Source organism: Triticum dicoccoides, chromosome 2B, assembly GCF_002162155.2.
Source record: "Triticum dicoccoides isolate Atlit2015 ecotype Zavitan chromosome 2B, WEW_v2.0, whole genome shotgun sequence".
NCBI lineage: Eukaryota > Viridiplantae > Streptophyta > Magnoliopsida > Poales > Poaceae > Triticum > Triticum dicoccoides.
Window position 1 is genome coordinate 438,783,531 of NC_041383.1, and position 21,984 is coordinate 438,805,514.

A 21,984-nucleotide genomic window follows, 5' to 3' on the forward strand; every position below is an offset into this window, starting at 1 on the left:
CGGTGGGGTCGAGGGGCTCGGCCTGGACACCACTCGTGGTCCGACAACGCGATTGTACCCGACGTTGGCGTTCGCGTCGCGTGCCTTATATCCCGTGGGCCCAGCTCTCGCCGCCGACTCAATCCGGAGCCAAATTTGGATCTTTGATTTAAGCGCGTTCGACTAAACAAGTAAACAGAGAGGCAGAGAGCAACCACATTTCGGCCCGATCGATCCCAGCCTAGATTCCCTAGCCCGGCCGGTGGGGAGCGAATCCGGCAAAGCGACGGCTAGGGGAGCAGCGGTGGGGGAGCCATGAAGCGCTGCTGCCTGCGGCTACATAAGCCGCGCGCCTCCGTTTCGTTCTGTCGGGGACGAGGAGGAGGAGGAGGAGTATGGCGCGGCAGCGGGGGAGCGTGGTGCTGCGGCGGATCGAGGATCGGAGGCGGCGGGGGATCTGCTTTAGGAAGCGGCGGGCGGGGCTGGTTAAGAAGGCGGAGGAGCTCGCCGTGCTCTGCGACGCCGACGTCGGCCTCCTCGTCATCAACCCCTTCGACGGCACCTTCCAACGCTTCGCCGCGCCCGCGACGTATGTGCTTGTGCCTCCGATCCCTGTCTTTTCTTCCGGTTATTTGCTCTCTCGATTACTCATCTATAAGAAAATATAAGAGCGTTTAGATCACTTAAGTACAATCGAATTAGGCCAATGTTTCGAATATACAGTAGTATTTCTTTTCCGTGCTAATACGCGACTCTACGGCTCATCTCATGCCGCTCGTTAGCTATATTTTTCTTCCGCACGTAGAGGACGAGATCACGAATTCACCATGCCGAACCTGCTCTTACTCAACTGTCTGAGACTCGGGTCGCCGCCAGTTTATTTTTCTGCCGGCGTTCCAGCTGTAACCACACTACAGTACTGTTCTACTGTACACTACAGTATTTTATGCTTGCGTGAACTACAGTTGTAGCTTTTGTTCCTATGATATCAGTGGACTAGAATTAAGTAAGAGCTGCTAGCGGATTTACTGTGTTGCCTAGGATCAGTCTTTAAGAGTTTATGGCAACCGTCTGGTTCTTTTTCTTCTTCTAGAGATATTGGATTATTGTAGCCGGAAGCAGTATATGGTGCCAGGATCGATATCAGGCGTTCCTTCTATCGTTTTGTTGCTTCTGAAAGGCATTCAGAACCCGTCAAAGTTGGTTATTTCTTGCTGACTGCTAACCAAATTATTTGAAATCCCAGCTTAATTTCTAAGCAGAAAATGTGTACCAATTTACAAAACTATGTTTTGCCATAAAAATATTTCTTGTTTCTAAATAGAGGTAGGATGTAAGAAAAGCGATACATTATAATTATGGAAACACGTAGTTGGTACAAGTATATGATCAATGTGCATTATAATAGTTGCTAGGTGCCTAAATCCTTGCGCAAAAAATATTATTACCACAATAGTGATGACTCTGTTAGTAATAGTCTTGTCATCATCATATCCATAATGAGAACCGCAGGCAACTTAAGTGCATGCATCATGCATGCCAACAGGAGGAGATTATACTACAATACGAACTAGTATATAAACTGCAAGCTGAACTAGTTTTGATATAAACTATGGAGAAATTTGGGCGTATATATAATAAGATAGTGGTGGTTATTATACATCGGAGTAAGATAAGCCAACAAATAATACTAGATGACAAGGGATTATCTAGTGAAGTGAATATCCCTATGATTTCATGTACATGTAGTGGAGAATTTGCATTTCAGAGTTCATCTTGAGATTTACTTTGTTATCACATATGCAATGTATGTTTTGAGTTTGGCCATGTATGTTTACATGTTGCACCATAAATTATTTTTTCGAACTTGCATGCGAGATGAGCTATACGTGACCAATTAGAGCTCATGCAGAGAAATAATGAGTGAAAAGTTAGGTGTCGGTCGGGCTACTAGAAATAAAAATCAGTCACCTCCCACTCCGTCTAGTTTGAATTAAGTAATTGCCTTATAGTGATTGATTGCTACAAAAAAATATTTCCTCATGCAACATTTTTGTTGTGTACATGCAATATTGTTGCAACATACACAAAAAATCACTGGAAACTTCACAACATATGCGACATAAAAAATAATGAATTGAGAAAGGGGAAGTGTGTTTGCAATGAACTGGACCCTTAAAAACACAGCCATAACCATTGCAACATGTCATCTGCATATACGCAATAAACAATTTGTGCCTTGGGTTCGCTGATGAAAAATCCACCAACTGATGCCCCGTCATCTCCCGATTCAAGTGAGTCTCGACCCATCCATGCCTAGGCACCATTTTCCTTGAGTCGGATAGCATTGACCGTCATAGCTAGATCATATTTTAGAGATAAGTATTACGGGGGATAGAAACTCATCTATTGTATCTACAGATAAAATGTAAACATCGATACACCATGAGCCCATAACCTAGCTTTTGTATAGCTGCATACATGCATTGACCTGCACAATTGCTCGTTTCTATTTCATTTCATTTTTCGTCATCCGTGTAGAGGATTTTTTGTGATGGTTAGGTTTTTATATTCTATAGTAAGAAAATATTTGATTTGTCAAAGCTAAATTGTAGTATATCCTAACCGTAACCCTGATTCAGAAACTAGAGAAGCATACTATAAAAATGTTATTGTCTACAAATCATGAAGCTGATAAACCCGAAATCCGGTACTATGATTGACATAAACATACTTCTAGGCAGTCGAGCCACCGAGAAGGGCTTGAGTTTTGACATGCACAGGTCAACCCATGTAAGATGACAAGTTTCAATTGCCCAACTTTACTAGGAACTTAGTTTTACGTTAAATTAGTTTAGTTATATTGTTATGGTAATTTCGAAGCAAAACATGCTCATTGTAATAAGTAGTGTTCCACCAATTTACTAAAAGAATGACACACAAAGTCTATACCCTTTCCCTTCCATATTGAGGAAAGACTTTATTTACCTACAAAATTTAAAATATGCGCTATGTCCCCTCATAAAGTCACACAACCCTTCTATGCCCTAGCATTTCTCTAAAAACTAACGTTTTCATTTGCTGGCAAGTTAGGGGGCTATATAGCTAGGTATGAAAAAAATAGTTTCTCCTTGGTTTGGTTCTATATTTATAATAATAATAAAGTTTAACATCTACATAAAATTCTAAAGGAAATTCCATCTACTCAACAAATGAATTATTAAATATAAGAATTGTGTGAACAATATTTGTATGTTGCCATGCAAAATATATATTCGTAAGCACTACTTCTCTCATATAAATATTATATCCCTAAATCTACACCCTACACCGAAGTCTAGGCTCAAGAACATGTTTGTAATTTATTTGTGTTTCTTGTCTCTTGCCAATATTTATGTATTCACAAGCATGATAGGATTTAACACACATCTGAGTGGACACCCAGTAAATGTTTATTCAAATTATCTCCCAGCAAAATAATGTTTTTCATAATAAAAGGACATAGATAGTTGATTCATGAGGCCATGACGCCTCTCCAAATGTAGCATCTCTTAGCACTTTACCATAGAAGATATAAAACTTAAGAGACGACTAGCCCAATGCATTGTTTCTTAGAGCAAGTACAAGACATAAGCAAGCTATAAGGACTAGAATATTATATCTTTACTTGGTTGGAGGAGAGAGAAGAGAAGCAGACTCTTGGTTAGTAGCCAGCTGCAACACGAGACCCAAAACGCTTTGTGAGGTTGTAAGATGAGTCAACTACTAATAAAGTAGTACACATCTAAAATTTACTATTGTACATGCTGGCTATGTGGTTGACTCTGGATGACATTGCAACTTCTTATAGACGACCGTTGGCTGTATTATTAACCATGCTCTTACGGGTTGTGTCTAAATTTTAATGACTTGGGGCTCATGCATACATGTGATTGAGATAGCAATATTTTTTGCCTACGGCCACGTGCAAGGGTTGTATGTTAGCTAAGCTACAACCTCCCTCCCTCCCTCTCTCTCTCTCTCTCTCTCTCTCTCTCTCTCTCTCTCTCTCTCTCTCTCTTCAACTACTATGCCACGTCAGCAAAATACCTATGAAACCGTATTAAGAAACCTGCATTGGAAGAGCCTTGAAAAAAAATCAGGACATTAAAACTTGTGGGCTTATGCATGTTTTAACATGTACAAGAAACTTGGTCTTGACTCACGTGGTACTAATTGATTTACAAAAAAAAGTTAAACCTACAAACTCACATGGAAGCAAGTGCTTTACTTCTGGTACTCTTTTATCTCCCAGTACTCTTGATAATTGGACACCTAATCTCCACAAAATTTTAGGGTACACATCAAGAAACTCCATGGAAGTTCACATGGATATACCTATTTGAACTCCTTGGGAAGGTGAAACGCCTAACTATGAGGCACCCCTTTTGAATTTGGTCACTCTGGATGCCTAAGGATGGTTAGGAATGTGTTTAATACTCTATTTTATCTTCAGAGGTTATAGGTGTTGGGGGAAATAGGGACATGTATTCCTATAGGGCCATAGGCCAGTTTATATATACATATAGGCACGGTAAAATATACAGAAACCGCTTTATACAACGGAGATAGTACACAGATATTATATACAACTGTAGCACTCACCAGACTCATGGGGATTAACACACTGAATTTTAAGAGATAAAAGTCATCATGTGCTCTAGTTTGAGCTTTCATGGAGAAATCTACTAACTGTAGCTTGGAAGGCACTTATTGTGGAGCAATCACCTGATCATGCACATGGGGCCACAGGAAAGAAGCCTCGACACCAATATGTTTAGTGAGCTGATGTGTCATACGGTCACACGCGACATTGATTACACCTATATTGTCGGATGAAAAAGGATTTCATCTAGTCATAGAATCAGCCAAACCCTCAAGGATCCACAGTGGCAAAGTTACCCTTATTGCAGAAGAGACATAGCTCACAACCCAGGCTCTGCACATTAATGGGAAACTACAGTATGTTTCTTTGTTTTCCGGCTAGTGAGAGAACCTACACCAAGAGAATTAAGGTAAGCAGAAAAACACGTGGCAATCTGTTGAGGGCTCGCTAGCCCAATTAGCATTCGAATAGGCCAGATGTTGTAATGAAAATGGAATGTAGAAAGAGAATACGATGTGAAGAGTTCCCACAAAGATATCATAGTACTTGAAGTAGCTACTATCTGTCGGCACACGTAGTATCGGAAAGACTGTCGGCGTATCTATGGCATCACACAATCCGTCGGCATAGTGTGCTGACAGACAAACTGTCGGCATAAAGTTGTCTGTCGCTGTAGAAATGTCTGTCGGCGTAAATATCACCAATGCTAGCATACTTTCTGTCGGCATAAATTTGTCTATCAGCAATGACCTTTCCCGGCAGGACTATAGGTGACAGCTCCCTTCCGTCGCTAAAGTTCTGTGCCGACACTAAATGTGTCGCCTTAGGTGACCTATAACGACAGATTGTCTGACGTTGATTTGAGTGTCGTGGTGTAGTGTAGGTGACTATAGTGAACTAAAGTGGGAGCAAAGACGCGCTGGCCCAAAATATGAACAAGATAGAAGATATCCGGATGAGACACAACTAGATAGGCAAGACTCCTAGCAAGATGATGACAACACTATCGAAGTCTCAATAGTGAGCTCATCAGTAAGAGTATCACACATAAGAAGATCTCGAATGCACTTTAGGATAAAAATAAGCCATCTGAGCTAGAAGAAACCTCAATCCCAAAGAAGCAAAGAGGACCAACATCACACATAAGAAACTACTCGTTAAGCCGAGCATCCACAAATGCAGTGTACATAAAGTCGTTACTAGTGATGTTCTTGTCATCAACATATAAAAGAAGAACCCGGCCATGTGAAAAAAGTTGAAGAAAGGGCATGTGATCTTGATCACAGTTGTCGTGAACCAACATCAATGACCAATGAGGTGAAGCGCTCAAACCAGATACAAGGGGCTTTTATTAAGGCCATGTGGAGAGCAATGAATACAACACACCAAGCAATACAGAATATACTACCTAGGTGGTGGCTGCATATAGACCTCTTCATGCAGCTTGCCATTAAGAAAGGCATTTTGATGGCAATTTGAGAGACTTGACAGTCGCGAATAAAGGCCACAACAAGAAGGGTGCCAACTTGGTTATGGGAGGAATAGTAGCAAATATGTTAGCATAGAGTCGGGCATGCTTCCACTAAAAGACGACGGCCACAAGATGAGGCATGTAACCATCTGAGCAAGTCTTAACTTTGCAGACCTACTTACAAGTTGGGGGACAAACATTGGGCGGAAGGGAAACAAGATCCCATGTGCCATTGGAGTAGCAAGCTCGTCTACCATCGCATGCCATCCTAGATGAACACAAAATTTTTAGAAAAAAAACTATCAGGCAAGTTTAATTAATGAAGCACTTACTGTCATAAAGAACAAAACAACATGACACCATGCCGCAAAAAAAAGTAAGATACAAGGATGCTGAGTAGCAATAACAAAGCCCAATAATCAGAGCCCATAGATGCAATCGAAGGACCCAACATTTTTTGATGCAATCAATCCATGCTATCGCTATTAGTTGGGTGTCAAACCCAACAAATGCCATCCAATCACATCGCCGAAAGGAGCCACTCGTTACCTCGCCCTGGATCAAAGGTTGCTAAACTGTCATACGATGGGGATGCTCACCCTTAAGCCCTGATGGTCAATGATGTTAGGGCCTCAAGGCGATCCTTGTCAAGGCAACCACCTCGTTGTGCCTAGGTCCCCTAGATAGCACCAATGTCAAGACGACAAAACCGTCTAGACAAAGGAAATAAGTTGTTGTTCGTGAACCACACACCCAACAACCACCATAAATGGACCTTGCTCATGTGGGGGAGCTTCCAAGGAGGAACAACGCCACAACGTCACCACCGTCCGGTCTGGCAAGCCAGACTAAGGGTTTTCACCTAGCTAGATCCCAAGGTAGAGGAGGACACCACACGATGACACCTCCAAGGAAGGAAACGTCACTCAAGAGCATTGTCGCCACCAACTCCTACACCATTGGGCAGAGCTTCCACTCAGGAAATGACCCCTACCACCCACCACTACACCTCCCACAAAGCCCATGATAGGAAGGTGACGTGGTCAAGGAGCGAAGTATACAACACCCAGAATAGAGCAGCATCAATTCGTGGAGGTACTAGTATCCCGCAAGAGTTGAATGCTCTACAATACAAATACAACTTCACTTGTGTCCTCAAAATTGCTAACAAGGTGTCAACCTTGCTAGTCTTACTAGTCAGAAAGACGTTTAAAGGATAAAGTGGAAGATATGTATTATCGGATAAAACAAAACTAAAAGTAAGTTGATAGAAGGTGATTCTTATGCTAAAAACTAGATTGATGTTCATTTCACTAAGTGTAACTCTCCAATACATAAAAGTGTGTTATATAAAGTGTGAAGGGGTACCTAATAATATATTTCATGCTCATACCAAACACAAGAATGTGTTGATTCTACATAGGTAGTACGTCCGTAATACTATTAGATCGAGATACACTCTCTGCATCTTATAGCTAAATAGACTGTCTGTAGATCACACCATCTGGACATTAAGTGTGAACAAGGTAATTTATTTGAACAAGACATATTGTTGTTTATGGGATTCTAGTGAACCCTCTAATAAACCATAACCCTTAGTGGCAACAATTCTATACAAGCCTTTTCCACCTTTTGTCACTGTGATACATTATTTACAATATTGAACCAAACTAATGCACACCTCTCCCACTACTGATTACCGATATAAACTGGCCAAGAGTAAACAAATAACCATAGAGAAATATTCATCTATGGACCAAACAAGATGGCAGTCATAAATCTAAACATTAAGGAATAATGCATCACATGATCTACATCACCACTATGAATACATTAGATTAACCATGATCATGTAGGGCAGCTCATATGGCTATTGTATTGATCATCTAAACACATCAAGGGGGATATTACAACTTGGCTACTGCCATGAACCCATAGTCCAGTGGGTGGTCTCTCATCTTGGAGCACGAGGATCGATTTGATGATGATGTAGATGACCTCCCCCTTCGACAGTACATGATCAGGGCTGAAAATGAAGATCGTATAGGAAACGCGATGTGGCAGCGACAAAAAAATGATATATAATTAAGATAGAAGTTTCAAGATGTCTATAGACCATCGGGAACCGGAGCCACCTTGGGGGTGCTCCACATGCTATCGACGCCCCTAAAAGGCGGGCGCCTCCTTGGGGCGCATATGGCCTGGTGGGCCCCACGAGGGGGCTGGGTCTTGGCCCCTGGTCCTCTTCCGGCATGAATGTTCTCAACATCTTTTATTTTATTTATTATTGTTCAACTTTTTATGGTGATTTTCTGGAAAAAAAACAAGAACTGGCACTAGGCACCGGATTAATATGTTAGTCTAATAAAAGCTGATTAAAAGTATGCCCAAAGTGTATGGAATTGATAGCAATGTAGCATGAATCATACAAAATTATAGATATGTTTGAGCATATCACACCGCTGCAATGAAGGCATGCCCCAAGTTTTAGCACACACAAACTAGGCCGCGTTGCCTCTAGCCAAGACAAGCGGCCACCCAAGCAGCGAGATGATCGATGGGGATGTGGGCTTGCCACAGGCCATAGCCCATTGATGTGGAATGGGGAAGGAGAAGCAGGGGAAGGAGAAGGAGGCGGCAGGGGCACCTCTTGCCACCATGGCCTCACATATGGCCGTCGTCGGCTGCGGCGATGGAAATCAAGGTGAAGGAGGGGTTGCTTGAGGTGGCAGTGTAAATCGTCTTCCGAATTGTGGGAGCGACACACTAGATGCCTAGGGTTTCAAGGGGGTGAGTAGTTGACCTAAGAAGAGCGGCACTAGAAGAAACATAATAGTCAATAACTGAAGGTGGATGAACGTGTAAGCCATAAGTAGGAGGTCGGGCATCACCATCACGAGGGAGAGGGAGCAGTTGAAGAAGATAGCTCATCCGAAGAAGATGTCATGTCAGGGGAAGTGGACATGCCAGGAGAAGATGGTGCATCATGAGATGTTGGCCCATCAGAAGAAGGCATGATAGAAGAATCCACAACGCATGGATGACGACTGCTGCAGCAGAAAAGGAGGAAAAGCATGATGAGGAACCATACAAGGGAGCTCAAGTGACAAATGAGGTGGTGATAGTAGCGTGCGGTCCACAACGGGAGTATGTGCAAACCTAGTGGGATGTGTGGAAAGGTGCAATACAATAATGATAGGTTTGTCAGGCTAAGTTGAGAAATAGATAGACTCATTAGAGGAGGTCAAAGGACAAGAGCACGCAGATAGAAAGAGTGAGACTCGTCAAAAGTCACATCATGAGATATGCCTACAGGAACCTAACACTGCTAGCCCTTGTGTTCACCATTGTATCCTAAGAAGATACTCAATAGAGAAAATAGTTCGATGCATTCACATGGTGCTAGAAGAATATATTGAACACAACCAAACAAATGGAGCACATAGTAGTGAGGAGAAAGACCGCAAAGGCCCTCGCAAGATTTCCTCGACAACGGATCACTCGCAAACACTAATTCTTCATGTTCCAATTCTTTAGAAGGGCACACCAATGTCTTCGTGTTTCTTTAAACCAAATCTTCGGGGACTTTCACTTATGTATACTCACAAACACATTAGTCTCTTAACCACTTTTGTCGTCAGTACTCCAAAATCTCAAAGGGGGCACTAGATGCACTTACATTTACCAAGCTTACAACCCTAATAATCTAAAAATACACCTCCTAGGGTAGACCCTTGAAGACCATGATGAAACTTAAGTCGACAAATGAGAGCCATGCAAACGACCAATGTGACAATACCTCTTCTGAAAAGAGGCGGTAGACAAGGCATTGGGGCGAAGAGGGTGGTGGCGGTGGCAATGGAAGGAACATGGGCTCGTTAAGCTCCCAAAGGACCTGTGAGGTTCTTGTGTGACAAATCATGAACACAATAAAAATCAACGTCAAGAATGATGTAAGAAACAGAGTAAGTAATCTGGCTAGCTGGAAAGAGTTGCATGCCAATTGGCAAGCAAAGAATATTAGCAACATGAGAAACATGAAAAGATGAAGTGTTAAGGGTGCTATAACTAGCAATGGGAAGAGAAGTACCACCGATAGCAAGAACATGAATAGGAGAATTTGGGGATATAATAAATGACAAAGTAGACAAATAGAAGTTATATGGAAAGATGCTCTAGAATCAAGAATCCATGTGTAGTACCTATTTGTGTAGAAGGTGGTCTCCTAGTGCATGAAAGGTGCGCAACAAAATTTGCCGATGAAGAACCAGAACACACTTAAATCGCGTAATATCTTGCTCAATTAGGGACACAACTAAAGAGGTCGAGGTAGAAGCACCACCCCATGTAGAAGAGCCATGTGAGGGGCGTCACTACTGCTTGAAGCGGGTTGACCCAGTGTTAAAATCCTTGTTGCAGTAGGTGCGCTAAGGATGGCCACCACTAGGAGAAGGTTGATATCCATTTCCCATGGGAACCGGTTGAAGAGAGTTGGAGCTTCAAATCGGATTATAGCCGAGGCAATAATTGTTGTAGTAGGCAAATTAGCAGCAAGCATAGAGGGAAGCTTCAAACTATCACAACCCAGACGAGTCTCCACAACATATTCTCAATGAGTGCCTCAAGAAGATAGACACAAGGCACATGCATAAAGAGTTGGGCGTGTCATGTCTCAAACTCCTTAGGAAGCCGCTTCAAGGACCCATAAACACATTGAAGTCGGGTAGAGCCACACCCAGTGGTTTGGATCAAATCTGGTTGATGATTGATAGCCATACTCTGAGCATAAAACTCCTCGAGAGTGGATCGCCATGCCGAAGTCATGCTCCCGATGAACCACATACAAGTACAAAGCATCATTGGATGGCAGATAATGATGATGAAGGTGAGTCCACATCTGAAGTCTATGGAGAAACCCACAACCTCTACAGAAAAATGAGACAAGACACTGGCATAGAGGACAATCACGGACCTTACATGATCATCAAGCCACTTCAGTATAAGCGATCAACTCATCACAATAAGAGTATACCAGGTACTTAGAGACCTTCTAATCATAGGCACCAATAGCAACATCATCAATAATCTTGGCAGCTTCGACAACAACATGATCAGTAGCCAGGATAGGAGTTGGCGATACGATTGATGAGGCTGCTCCAGAGGAAACATGGCACACCAAGCATGGGACCTCGCGAGAGAGGACCACACATGTAGGCAACACTGTTTTTGTAACTAACATCGTAATTTTTTTACCGAACAACAAGGAATGGAAACAAAGCCCAATGATAAGACATTGTGCCCATTTTTACTCTTTTTACAAGATGGAATTGAGCTCGATCAATCTACCAAGTGGAATCGGCAGTGGACCAAACGTTATAGATTGATCGAAATAGGGTCGAGCATCAGCTACATGCATGCGTAGAAGAGGTGCACGAGTTGAGTGCGAGCGATGCGATGCGATCAACCACACATGATTCGATAAGTGTTGTCACAACATAGCTCGACTTGATCCAAGGGGTGGTGCCCCATGCTCTAGCCCGATCGAGGTGTTAGCACATGAGATGTGCCACAGGTTAGCCTGATCAAGGTCCTGACACACGCGCTCGATATGGATTGGAGCGCCTAGAATAGACAACACTGTAGGGGCTTGTATGAATGTTGATGCAAAAAGGCGGCGGCGGTATATAAAGAGAGGATTGCCAAAGGAGTAGCATGGTGGAATAAATTAGAGGCAAGACAACACAGAAAAAACAAGATCAGGCCCTCGATAAAAATCTGAGTCAATCATAGCATAACTTGTTTGTGTGAAAATGGAAACCTAGGCTTTGATACCATGTTTTTTTAGAGAGGCATTGATACCATGTTAGAGAAATAGTAACTTGTATTCTCATGTGGCGAAAGGTCAATATGTACACATGCATAGATAGGGTGAAGTATAAAACTAAGAATTTATATAACAGGGATATTAGATTACTTCATTGAACTACCCGTTATATAAGTTCTTGTTTTTATGATAGGATAAAATATGAGAAGCCTAGGAGAAGCCTTGAATTATGTTACGCTTCTTCATTACCCTTTAATCTTACATCCTAGTTATGCCTATTTAACAATGTTTGACCTTTTGGAGCCTTCAGAAATGGAATGCAACACTTGATCAAGCATATTATTGATCAAAATCTTCGGCTTAGTTGCCTTAGTATTTTGAATATGCTCTGTATGACCTCATGTGCCTTGTGTGCACATAGAGTTGACTACGCAATTGGTTGAGCTAGTTTATCTAATACACAATACCGAGTATAGGAGATATTGTTGTTGATGTCTTTTTATTTGTAGGATGCGAAACCCTTGTGATCTTACCTACAATTAGTCGCATACTTCTAAGCTTGTCACAATTTCATTACCACAACATTCTCTTATTGGTTCCACTATCCTAAGATATTCTTGATTCTTCACTCTATTTTCATACCACCTCCAAATACTTGTCATTCACAAGTTCCAGTTTCTCCCGGGGACCCCACTAACACATCACCTCCAAAGGCACCTTCACATCTCCGGCTAGGATCTCCCTTTTCACTACACTGCACTACTAACATTCTCTATTGGTTGATACTTGTTTCACCGAGATGTCTTCCCTTACTTTCACACTTAAATTGTGATTATTGGACTCCTAGATCTCCTCGGTCTTATGCTTGGTCTTGTAACCTCTTACTATGAGTGAAATACCAAGTACATTGACTAGAGGATTGAATAGGCAATTGAAATTTCTTATGTAAATTTCGCCTTGGGGTGAGAATTGAAGCAGATAGGAAACCCACGTTCCCGGAGGTTGGCACAAGCACTCTGGGGTACTTGGTTCATCCATAAACACATTAGAAACTATGGTCACTTTGAAGGTGCCAAGCATGAATGCTCGGGGTTCTTGGACAATTGCACATATTGTCCATAGTTGAGATACAACCATGAAAAATTATGGACCAACTCCACTCGAAAATTATGGACCTAACAAAGGACCATCAAAAATGGACTTAATAGAAATGGCTAAGTCCCCAACTCAGAGGTTCCAGACCAACTTCACTCAAAAGTTCCTAACCAATATAGAAACTACTCTTGTCGAGAAACCCTAATAGACTTAGAAGTACCGGACATGCTACACTCAGAGGTTCTGAACCTAACAAAGATCTCTCTAATTTCATCACTAAATCCATGGTTTCGAGAAGCAACTTGACAATTTTAGATTCACAACTAAGAGAATTTTAACCAACTCTCATGTCACGCAAACAGTTTGGAGGTGTTGGTCGACTGGTCTGGTAGTTCTGTGCATGTTGAAACTTGTGAAATGATATACTTCTAATGGAAATATTTGATTCGCTCGGGAATGTGTTGAGCCGTCGTTCAAAGGCAAATACCCCTCTTATTAGTATGGGTGACACTATGGCTCAATGTGGAGTTGCTCCACTAGAATTCTTAGAAAATTATCCTTAATCTTGTTGTGTCCTTTTAGACTTTTTGCAAGGTCAACAATGAGCTTTCCCACTAACTTGAACTTAATATGGTAGGAGGGCCAATAGTTTTGTATTGAAGCCTCGACTTTCACAATTTAAGTTAAAATGTGGCTGCCCTCTTTTTGTCCATGTTTAGGCCTTATCGAGCTAGTCGTGAGAGGAATGGTTCACTTTATCATTGCAAGGTATCTCTGAGTGGTAGTATAGTCGGTTAGAAGTTACTCAATTTTGATATGGATCATTCTTGCTACATTCGTAAGCTATGTATGGCACCCTTGGTTGAGTTCTACATTGCCTATGCACTGCCGATAGAGCTCTGGTGCACTTGAGGGTTATTTAACATCTAGTAAGTTTGAGGGTTCCTATGAGTAGCCTACATTACATGTGTTGAAGGAGGCGACGCTTTCTCTTTACGAGCGAGGAGAAACGAAGATCAATTATTAGTCCTATAGATAGTTTAGGTCTTGATTGGTCACATTGTTCAACAAGAGGTAATTCAATCATTTCCTTCCTATGCTTAGTATCACATTCCTTGGCATTCCTTACTGCTTACACTACAAGAGATAATTTAGGGGCATACACTGCGTCCTAGCGCTAGCAACACATTCCTTGTTATTTAGTCATACATCCTTAGAAATATTTGTACTGCCATGGGCCTTAGACATGCGCCAAGCTAGCCTTAGTGTTACACTGTTACTTTTGTCCTATCATTCTCGAGACTTATCACTAGGGCCCCGAGGCTTAGGACTTCAATCCATCGCGAATCTCGGGACCCAAGCATCGGTATTCCTTGTGGCGTTGTGTGCCAGGTCACTTGGGTTGATTGTACCCCATCATGCCTCAGCTTCGTGCTTCATTGTTCTTGGCTTCTTGCGCTGCCTCATGCCACGCGAGGTATTCATCCATGTGTTCGGGGTGTTTTTCATTTGTTGCGCCATCCATGTCTCCCATGTGATTTGACTTGTCCTTAGATTGTTCAATTCACGTGGTTAATAATCTCCAACTAGCTACTTCCTTGTGATTGGGGTTTCAACCGTTTTACATGGGCGATGCTAATGCGTATTGTTGGGTAGAACAAGGCTATTGTATAATATGTGGTGTTATTGGTTCATCACGCATGTACATGTTTTGGCACATTGGTGTTCAAAGTTCATTTGTAAGGCACCTACAAATACAATCACTTGTCTTAATTTGCTGCAATAAAATAGAACTACAATGTACAAAATTGAGTTGATGGATCTTTCATGGCTGATACACCCCTAAATCTATACAACTACAAGATGTTAATCGCTATTTCAACTAATCTAACTTCCAAAAATGTTCCAATAAGCCCCCTAGCTCGCACACATGCATCACGGTTGTGAAAGAACGCCCTTGTCCCCGCCATTCCAATTCTAGCACTTTTAGAGAACATTGTAGCTCATCACCATTTACCACCAAACCTTAGCAGCTGCAAAAACCTGCATTTAAGAAACTGTGGCTACTAGCAAAATCAACCAACATTATTAACATTGTATTTCCAACAAGAGCGTGAAGGCTGATAGTTTCAGTACCATCAGTTCTAGATACAAAATTCAGTGATAATGTTAGTTGTTCTATTGTAGCCAAGCCTCCCCCATTCAACAAAGTTGTCAATAACTCTTTGTGACAATTTTCCAATTTTAGTGCATGCATTTTTACAACAGTTTTGAGGCACATTGATGGGGTTCATACCTATCCTCACATTGTAGTAGAGATTACTAGCACTGTGGAAATATCTGAACTATTGTCCTTTTCAAAAGTCTCCATGACTAATACCGCATGTTCTTATGTGGTTGGACAACAATGTCGTCTACTAAAGTACTTGTGGATTGACCAACCTTCTCCATCATTTTGAACGTAGGTTTCTACTAGTTGATCCATCAAAACTTTATATAATATCAGAGCTAAGAGTTCTTGGGCTCAAGTGTTGACTTTCACAATGTAAAATAAAAAAAATCATTGCCCTCTTTTTATCCACATTGAGACATTATTGAGTCAGACTTAAGAGGGGTGTTGAAGTATTTGTGGATTAGCTAGCCTTCTTCATCGTTTCAAACATTTGGTTCTATTGGTTGGTGCATGAAGCTTAATAGGGTATTGGCCCCAAGAGATCTTTGGTTCAAGTCATCGATTCCATAATTAAAATGAAAGATTTTGGCTCTTTTTTCTTCATTTAGGCCTTGTCGATCCACACGTGAGAGGAGATGTTGAAGTACATGCAAATGTACAAACTTCTCCTTGGTTCAAACTTTTGATTCTACTCCCTCCGTCCCAAAACAAGTGTCTCAACTTTATATTAACTCTAGTACAAAGTTGTACTAAGCTTGAGACATTTATTTTGGGACGGAGGGAGTATTAGTTAATGTATAAACCTTAATATGGTATCAGAACCAAGAGGTCTTGGGTCCAAGCCTCCGCATTTACAGTTTAAATAAAATATTGCTTGTTCTCTTTCTGTCAACCTTTAGGTTTTATCAAGTCACATGTGAGATGAGGTGTTGAAGTATATGTTGATTGTTGAATCTTCTTCATGAGTTTAGAATTTTGATCCTATTAGTAGTGCAGTTAACATGATATCAGAGTCAAGAGATATTGAATTTAAGACGTAGCTAGTGCAATTTAAATAAGAAAATTTCAACACTTTCTGTCTAGATTCAGGCATTATGTTGGGCCTTCAATTGAAAGGTGCACCTTTGTATTTAATAATATCATTTTAATTATTTCAGGATATGTAAATACAATATTATAGTTATATTTCAATTAAAACCATATTTCTAAGGCATTTTCAAGCCTTTTCATGCTTTTGATTGGAGGCAATCTTGAGCACAAGGCCGACTCGACAATGGGGCTTCAGGTTTGGGCCGTCGGACCGGGCTACCCATGCCTAAGTTTATTTCTGTCCATGTTAAGGCCTTATTAAGCTAGACAGGAAAGAGGGTGTTGGTATATATGTGGACTGTCCAATCTTCTCCGCCTGTTCCAATTTTTGGTTCTACTGGTTGATGCATAAAACTTACTACGATGTCAAAACTAAGAGATCCTAGGCTCTCCTTTTGCAGCTTCTTTGCCTCTTCATGCCATGTTTAGGCCTTATTGAGCCACACACGAGAAGGTATTGAAGTGGATTGCCTAACATTGTCCATTAGTTTGGGTTGGTGCATGAAACTTTTAATACCTTATATGCTTCGATCATACTAAGGACGCCAACATTTCACCTGGAGAGTGGCTATCAATATCCCATGTCCATAATTTTAGTGGCTATCAATATCGCCCAGTCCATAGTTTTAGCTAAAGTAGGTGATACCTCCTCTGATTTCTCTTTATGAGTCCTTTGATGAACTGTTTAAACAAAATTTGTCATAATGCAAGCTATGGCTTGAGATCTTTTACAAGAGTTCTTCAAATTGTTCTCGATACTCTTTTGTTACACAAATAACAACGAAGTCCTGAATTAGTGATGGTCCGCGGCACCAAACTTTGCCTACTGTAGTCATGGATGCGGGGCAAAATACACATCATAGCAGAGTTTGTATGCCGGAATCAAAGCGCAACATTGCCTTCTTTGTGGATCATCATCCCGTGATCCACATTAAGTCTTGAATATATAACTTGAGTAATCGAGACATTCGTCTCACCAAATGTGCGGATTGTGCGACTGAACTGCAGAAAGGAAATCTTCAACAGGGAATGTTGATCCTTTATGTTGTGTCAGTCAAGGTCTACCGCCACCATGCGGTTGCGAAAACTTGTACAACCCTTTAACAAGCAAAAGACTCGCAAGAGGATTGACATCATCTTTTTCTTGAGTCATTGGCCGGAACAGCCACCATGCGCTCAATCACTTGAGGCCTTGTTCGGTTAGGCAGGGTTTGGAGAGGTTTGAAAGGGATTGGAGGGGATTAAATCCCTTGCAAGTCAAAATCCTTGTCAAACCTCTCCAATCCCCTTCAATCCCTGTGGCGAGGGGATTAAATGAACAGGGCCTGAATGAGCCAACGCGTCGTGCCACCGCTCCATGCCAAGGGTAACAATTGCTGCTAGCCGAACCAGATCCAATCGTGCTGCCATCTGTTGGTGCGTGATGTCAAGAGTCGCCAGGGTGGCCAGAGCCACTACAATTTGGCCCAAGGACTCGCAAGAGAATGAAAGGGTGCGCGGTGAGGGTCAGGAGGCACCATCGCAATCTCTTGGGAAATCCATCCGAATTTACAAGTGTTAGGGGAGGAGTCAATGAATCGAAACACCAAATTCCCTACCTTGTACTAGGATTTTACGGCCAAGGGTAACAATTCGACGATTGATCTGGACCTCTGATACCAAGTGTAGCGTCCCTGGTCCTACAATTTGAAGACCGAATTTCCTACCTTCTACCGGTATTTTACGGCCAAGGGTCGAACAATTCCACGATCGATCTTGACCTCTGATACTAAGCGTAATGTCCCTTAGTCCTAGGTGATTTGGGTGTGATATTCATACTGATGCAGGATATGGAGCGATTGGGGATCAACGAAAAGCAAGATAGGGTAGAGAGTTCATTCTTTTCTTGCTGCCTCTGATTACCACTCTCAGGCTATATAGCCAAGGACTCGCGCAACTTGCGCCATCTTTATCACGCCTTCCTAACTCGATGGTGCCACCCTAGTCTCCACTTGTACCACTTCGATTGGGGATTTTTTTTTTTTCAAAAAAAACAAGTCCTGTCGTGAATAAACCAAAAAGCAACTCTCACTTGGTAGTCTGCGCAAATGAAATTTCATGGAATAAAATTCTTTTGGAGCCTCATGCCTGTGCATCCGTGTCAGCTCATGTAGACTCGCCTGCCTGCAACCATACCAAGGATGTTTGGTTTTGAAATTTCGGCCTGACTGGACATGAGATGAACTTCACGTGACTAGACTTAAACCCTTCTACAAGAGTGGTAACGTGCAATGGAGAAGTAATATCTCCGGCATAAAGCATACAAGCACACAACTGTCGATGGCCTCGGAAACATGACGAAGCGACAAAATGCATGGGCATTACCATCAGTAGCCAGCTTGTTTCCAAAAAACTCCGTCGATTACTTCTGCCCAAGTAGTTCTCTGAACTATTGTAGCAATACTTGTTACTTTTTGCATCATTATGTCTTTGATGCTCATTTCTCTTGAATATCGAATTGATATACTCTGTTCCACAAAAGAATTATGCATTCACAAACCTTTGTTGCAGTATGGAGAATATCATCAAACGTTATCAGAATTTCCCAGAAGCACAAAAAAGAGCACATGGAAGGAGCCTTCTCAAAGAGGTGACAAAGGACAGAATCAACATCATTAAAACATTATCAAGAGTGTCTATCTTTACCTCTTAATGGATACTAAAAATCAGTTTTGATGCTCTGCTGCAGATACCTTTCTATGAGCAGATCTAGGCACTTTTCCTACAGCAGTAACTATTTTTTATAAAGAAAGAGCATAAATCATGCTATGGGAATGTTACAAAATATGAGTTCACAAAACTGGAAAGTACAAAAGGAATTATGTTGTAATTTAAAGTGATGGTGTTAAATAAATGAGACATTATGCACATTTATGCCCATTTGCTTTGAGAATATTCTCGGTACTGCTAATGATCATTTCCATTTTTCCAGAGAAGAAGCAAGGATTTTCAAGTTCCCATAGTGACAACAGATAGAAGGCCAAACATTCATGACATGTAACATCTCAAAATTGCTTCTGCAAGTACCAATTGCAACTATAAATAGTTCCAAAAGGTTACTAATAATATATTATCAGCAGGTCAATTGATGAATCAAGCATATCCCAGTTGACCATCGAACAGCTTAGCCAAATTGAAAGAAAATTGGAGTATGCACTAAGGAGGGCAAAGACCAGGAAGGTATGTTTCAGTAAGGCATGTTTAGTATGTATATCATTTATTAGCTTCCTAGTCCAAATATATTTTGGTAAACTTCGTCACAGAATTTCCGTTTAGATTCCAATTGAAGACTTTTTCGTGTAAAGTATCAAGGTACCTCAGGGTCTGCAGAAGTAACACATTAAAGTTCTTTTACAGGAAAAGAACTGGGATGTCTATGCAAGTTTGAAATTTTTATTTTTCTTGTCACCATGTAAATTTATACCTTTTATTAAAAAAAATGTGAAAATGGGAATCACACTCCACATAACAAAATGTGAAATTGAGAATCACACTCGATAGAGATGTTTATGTAGTTTACATTCATTCTTGCCTATTAATACTGTAACACTTTTTTGCGGGGTATTACTACTGTAACACTTGTGCCAGGCTTCTCATGCTCAGACAGAAACCCAAAGCATTTATTTTAGTATCTGAGTTTACCATTTATCAGTTGCACTGATACTTATGTTCCATGAATGACTATCGGATTTGTCGTAAACAGACTACCTAGCACAACACATGGCATTTGCAGATCTGACATCAAAGAGGGAATTGGCCCCTTAGTACAACATGACAGTCACTAGTTGGTATGAAAGTTTAACACTACTCATGCCCTAATCTTGCTTTACCCCAAAGATTAGACAATCTAGAAGACTGCAACAACTGATTTTTCACAAGAGGGCATGCTCTTCACAGCACCTGATAAGATATTGGTCAAACAGTTTGAGCGATCTCTCAACGTTTTGGTAAAATCCCTGATATAGATAAGGAATAACAGAAAAAATCCAAGATTTGTCTTTTTTTTTACCTGCTAAATCTGGCTCTGTCAGTGATTCACGATGAATTACCTGTCTTATGGTGAAATGGAAGGAGTGGGTCCAAACTAAGTTTGTACTGTTGGTTGATGGCATAGATGTGAATCTGGGAAGTACATTAGGATGAAGATTCAATTAAGGTTCCACCATCTGAATTCCTATTCACGGCAGGCAGATAACTAGTCCTTTGTCTTACGGTGCCAATGTATAACTAAACTTGTTGCATTACTAGTAATTTTGAATTATATGGTTTATATCTTTTGGCGTTTTAAGATATTTCAGTCTAATATGCCCTCGGATTCATTTTAAAAGTCATACACTTTCTCCTGCATGGAATCAGTTGGAAGCGTATAGGATCGCCACACTACAGGAGAAGGTGAGTCTCAAATATACCAACAAGATTTTTCTAAAGTCCTATTTTATCTGAAGTACGCAGAGCATAAAACTAATTTTAGTACTTAAGAGGCTTACCACTTCCAGCACATGTCTCTATCCAGCTCTATGAAAGAATCATCCAGAAGCAAATCTTTTGCCTCCGTTTCAAAAAAAAATAAAATCATCCAGTTCACACTGTATAAACAAGCAGCCACATCTACTAGATTTCAGTTCTGCATAATGGATAAAACTCAATCAGGGAAATGCATTTATCCAGTGTATGCGACATCGAGATATTTCTGCATGTGTGCCTTATTTTGAGAAAAAGGGTTTCCCCCCGCTTTGTATTACAAAGCAAACATCCAATACAACCAACGATAGGTGCTGGGGCGGAAGCAGCACAACCACACCCAAAAGAAAAGAAAGAGAAAAAAGGAAAAGAAACAAATGCCGATAACGGCGGATCGACAAAGACGACGAAGCCTCGCGACCGCTGCTTCCACCGGAAATCGTCCCCCAAGCTTCAAGACTCCGAAGCACCGGTACCAATCAACGCCTCCAAGAAGGGACGCGACGATGACGACGCTGCTGCCAAGGGTTTCCCCCGATACATAATGAGGAAAGAAGAAGGGTAGCCCCGACGCCCTCTAGGAAGGTCCGATGGCACCCTCAGGCGCCACCGCGTCGGTGTCGGCCAAGCCAACAGGGATTTCTCCCGATCCCATCCTCCCCCTCAGGCACTCCAGCGCTCGCCACCAAACCGACCACCACCCTGCGCACACGGACATGAAGCTTCCCACGCTGTCTCACCACGGCACCGCGAAGATGGCCTGCACAACGAGGAAGGGGAGCCGGGACTAGGGCAGCAGCACCATCAGCATACTGGAGGGCCCCACCTCCACTGTCCACGACGGTAGCCGACCGGACGCCAAAGCGGGAGTCTGCCGAGCCCGTGGCCCCACAGGCCCGGCCGGACCCTCAGAGGCCCGGACAACTCCCGCCTCCACGCCGCAGCTGGCATGCCGTCGGCGTCGCTGCCCCCTGTCCGAGCTGCTCCACCACCTCACCACACAAACGACGATGAAGCCACGCCAGGGGCCGGCCCGCTAGGACCCAGACGGGGCCCGCGGGCCCCGATCTGGGCCAGGGGCGCGCCACCACGCTGTCTCGCTGCCAAAGGGGACAAAGCGAAAGGGGCCGCGCCACCACCGTGCGAGCCGCCGGCCACCGCGCCGGGACGCCGGGCCGTCATCAGGCCGAGGGGCACCGCCGCCGCCC

General features: G+C 42.2%; 1 protein-coding gene across 4 annotated transcripts in view; it reads left to right on the forward strand.

The window, feature by feature from the left end:
* Positions 1-150: 150 nt before the first annotated feature.
* The window catches only part of LOC119364102 (truncated transcription factor CAULIFLOWER D-like), a 23,401-nt gene continuing 1,567 nt past the window's right edge, over positions 151-21,984 (forward strand). Inside the window, exons 1-5 of one of the 4 annotated variants that reach the window (XM_037629507.1) lie at positions 155-568; positions 18,827-18,905; positions 19,248-19,312; positions 19,393-19,495; positions 20,672-20,707. In XM_037629507.1, coding sequence (XP_037485404.1) covers positions 375-568; positions 18,827-18,905; positions 19,248-19,312; positions 19,393-19,495; positions 20,672-20,707 — 477 coding nt within the window. In that variant the 5' untranslated portion in view covers positions 155-374. Of the gene's footprint in view, positions 569-18,826; positions 18,906-19,247; positions 19,313-19,392; positions 19,496-20,671; positions 20,708-21,984 lie in introns of all 4 variants that reach the window. The other 3 variants (XM_037629508.1, XM_037629509.1, XM_037629510.1) reach the window with 3 other exon arrangements.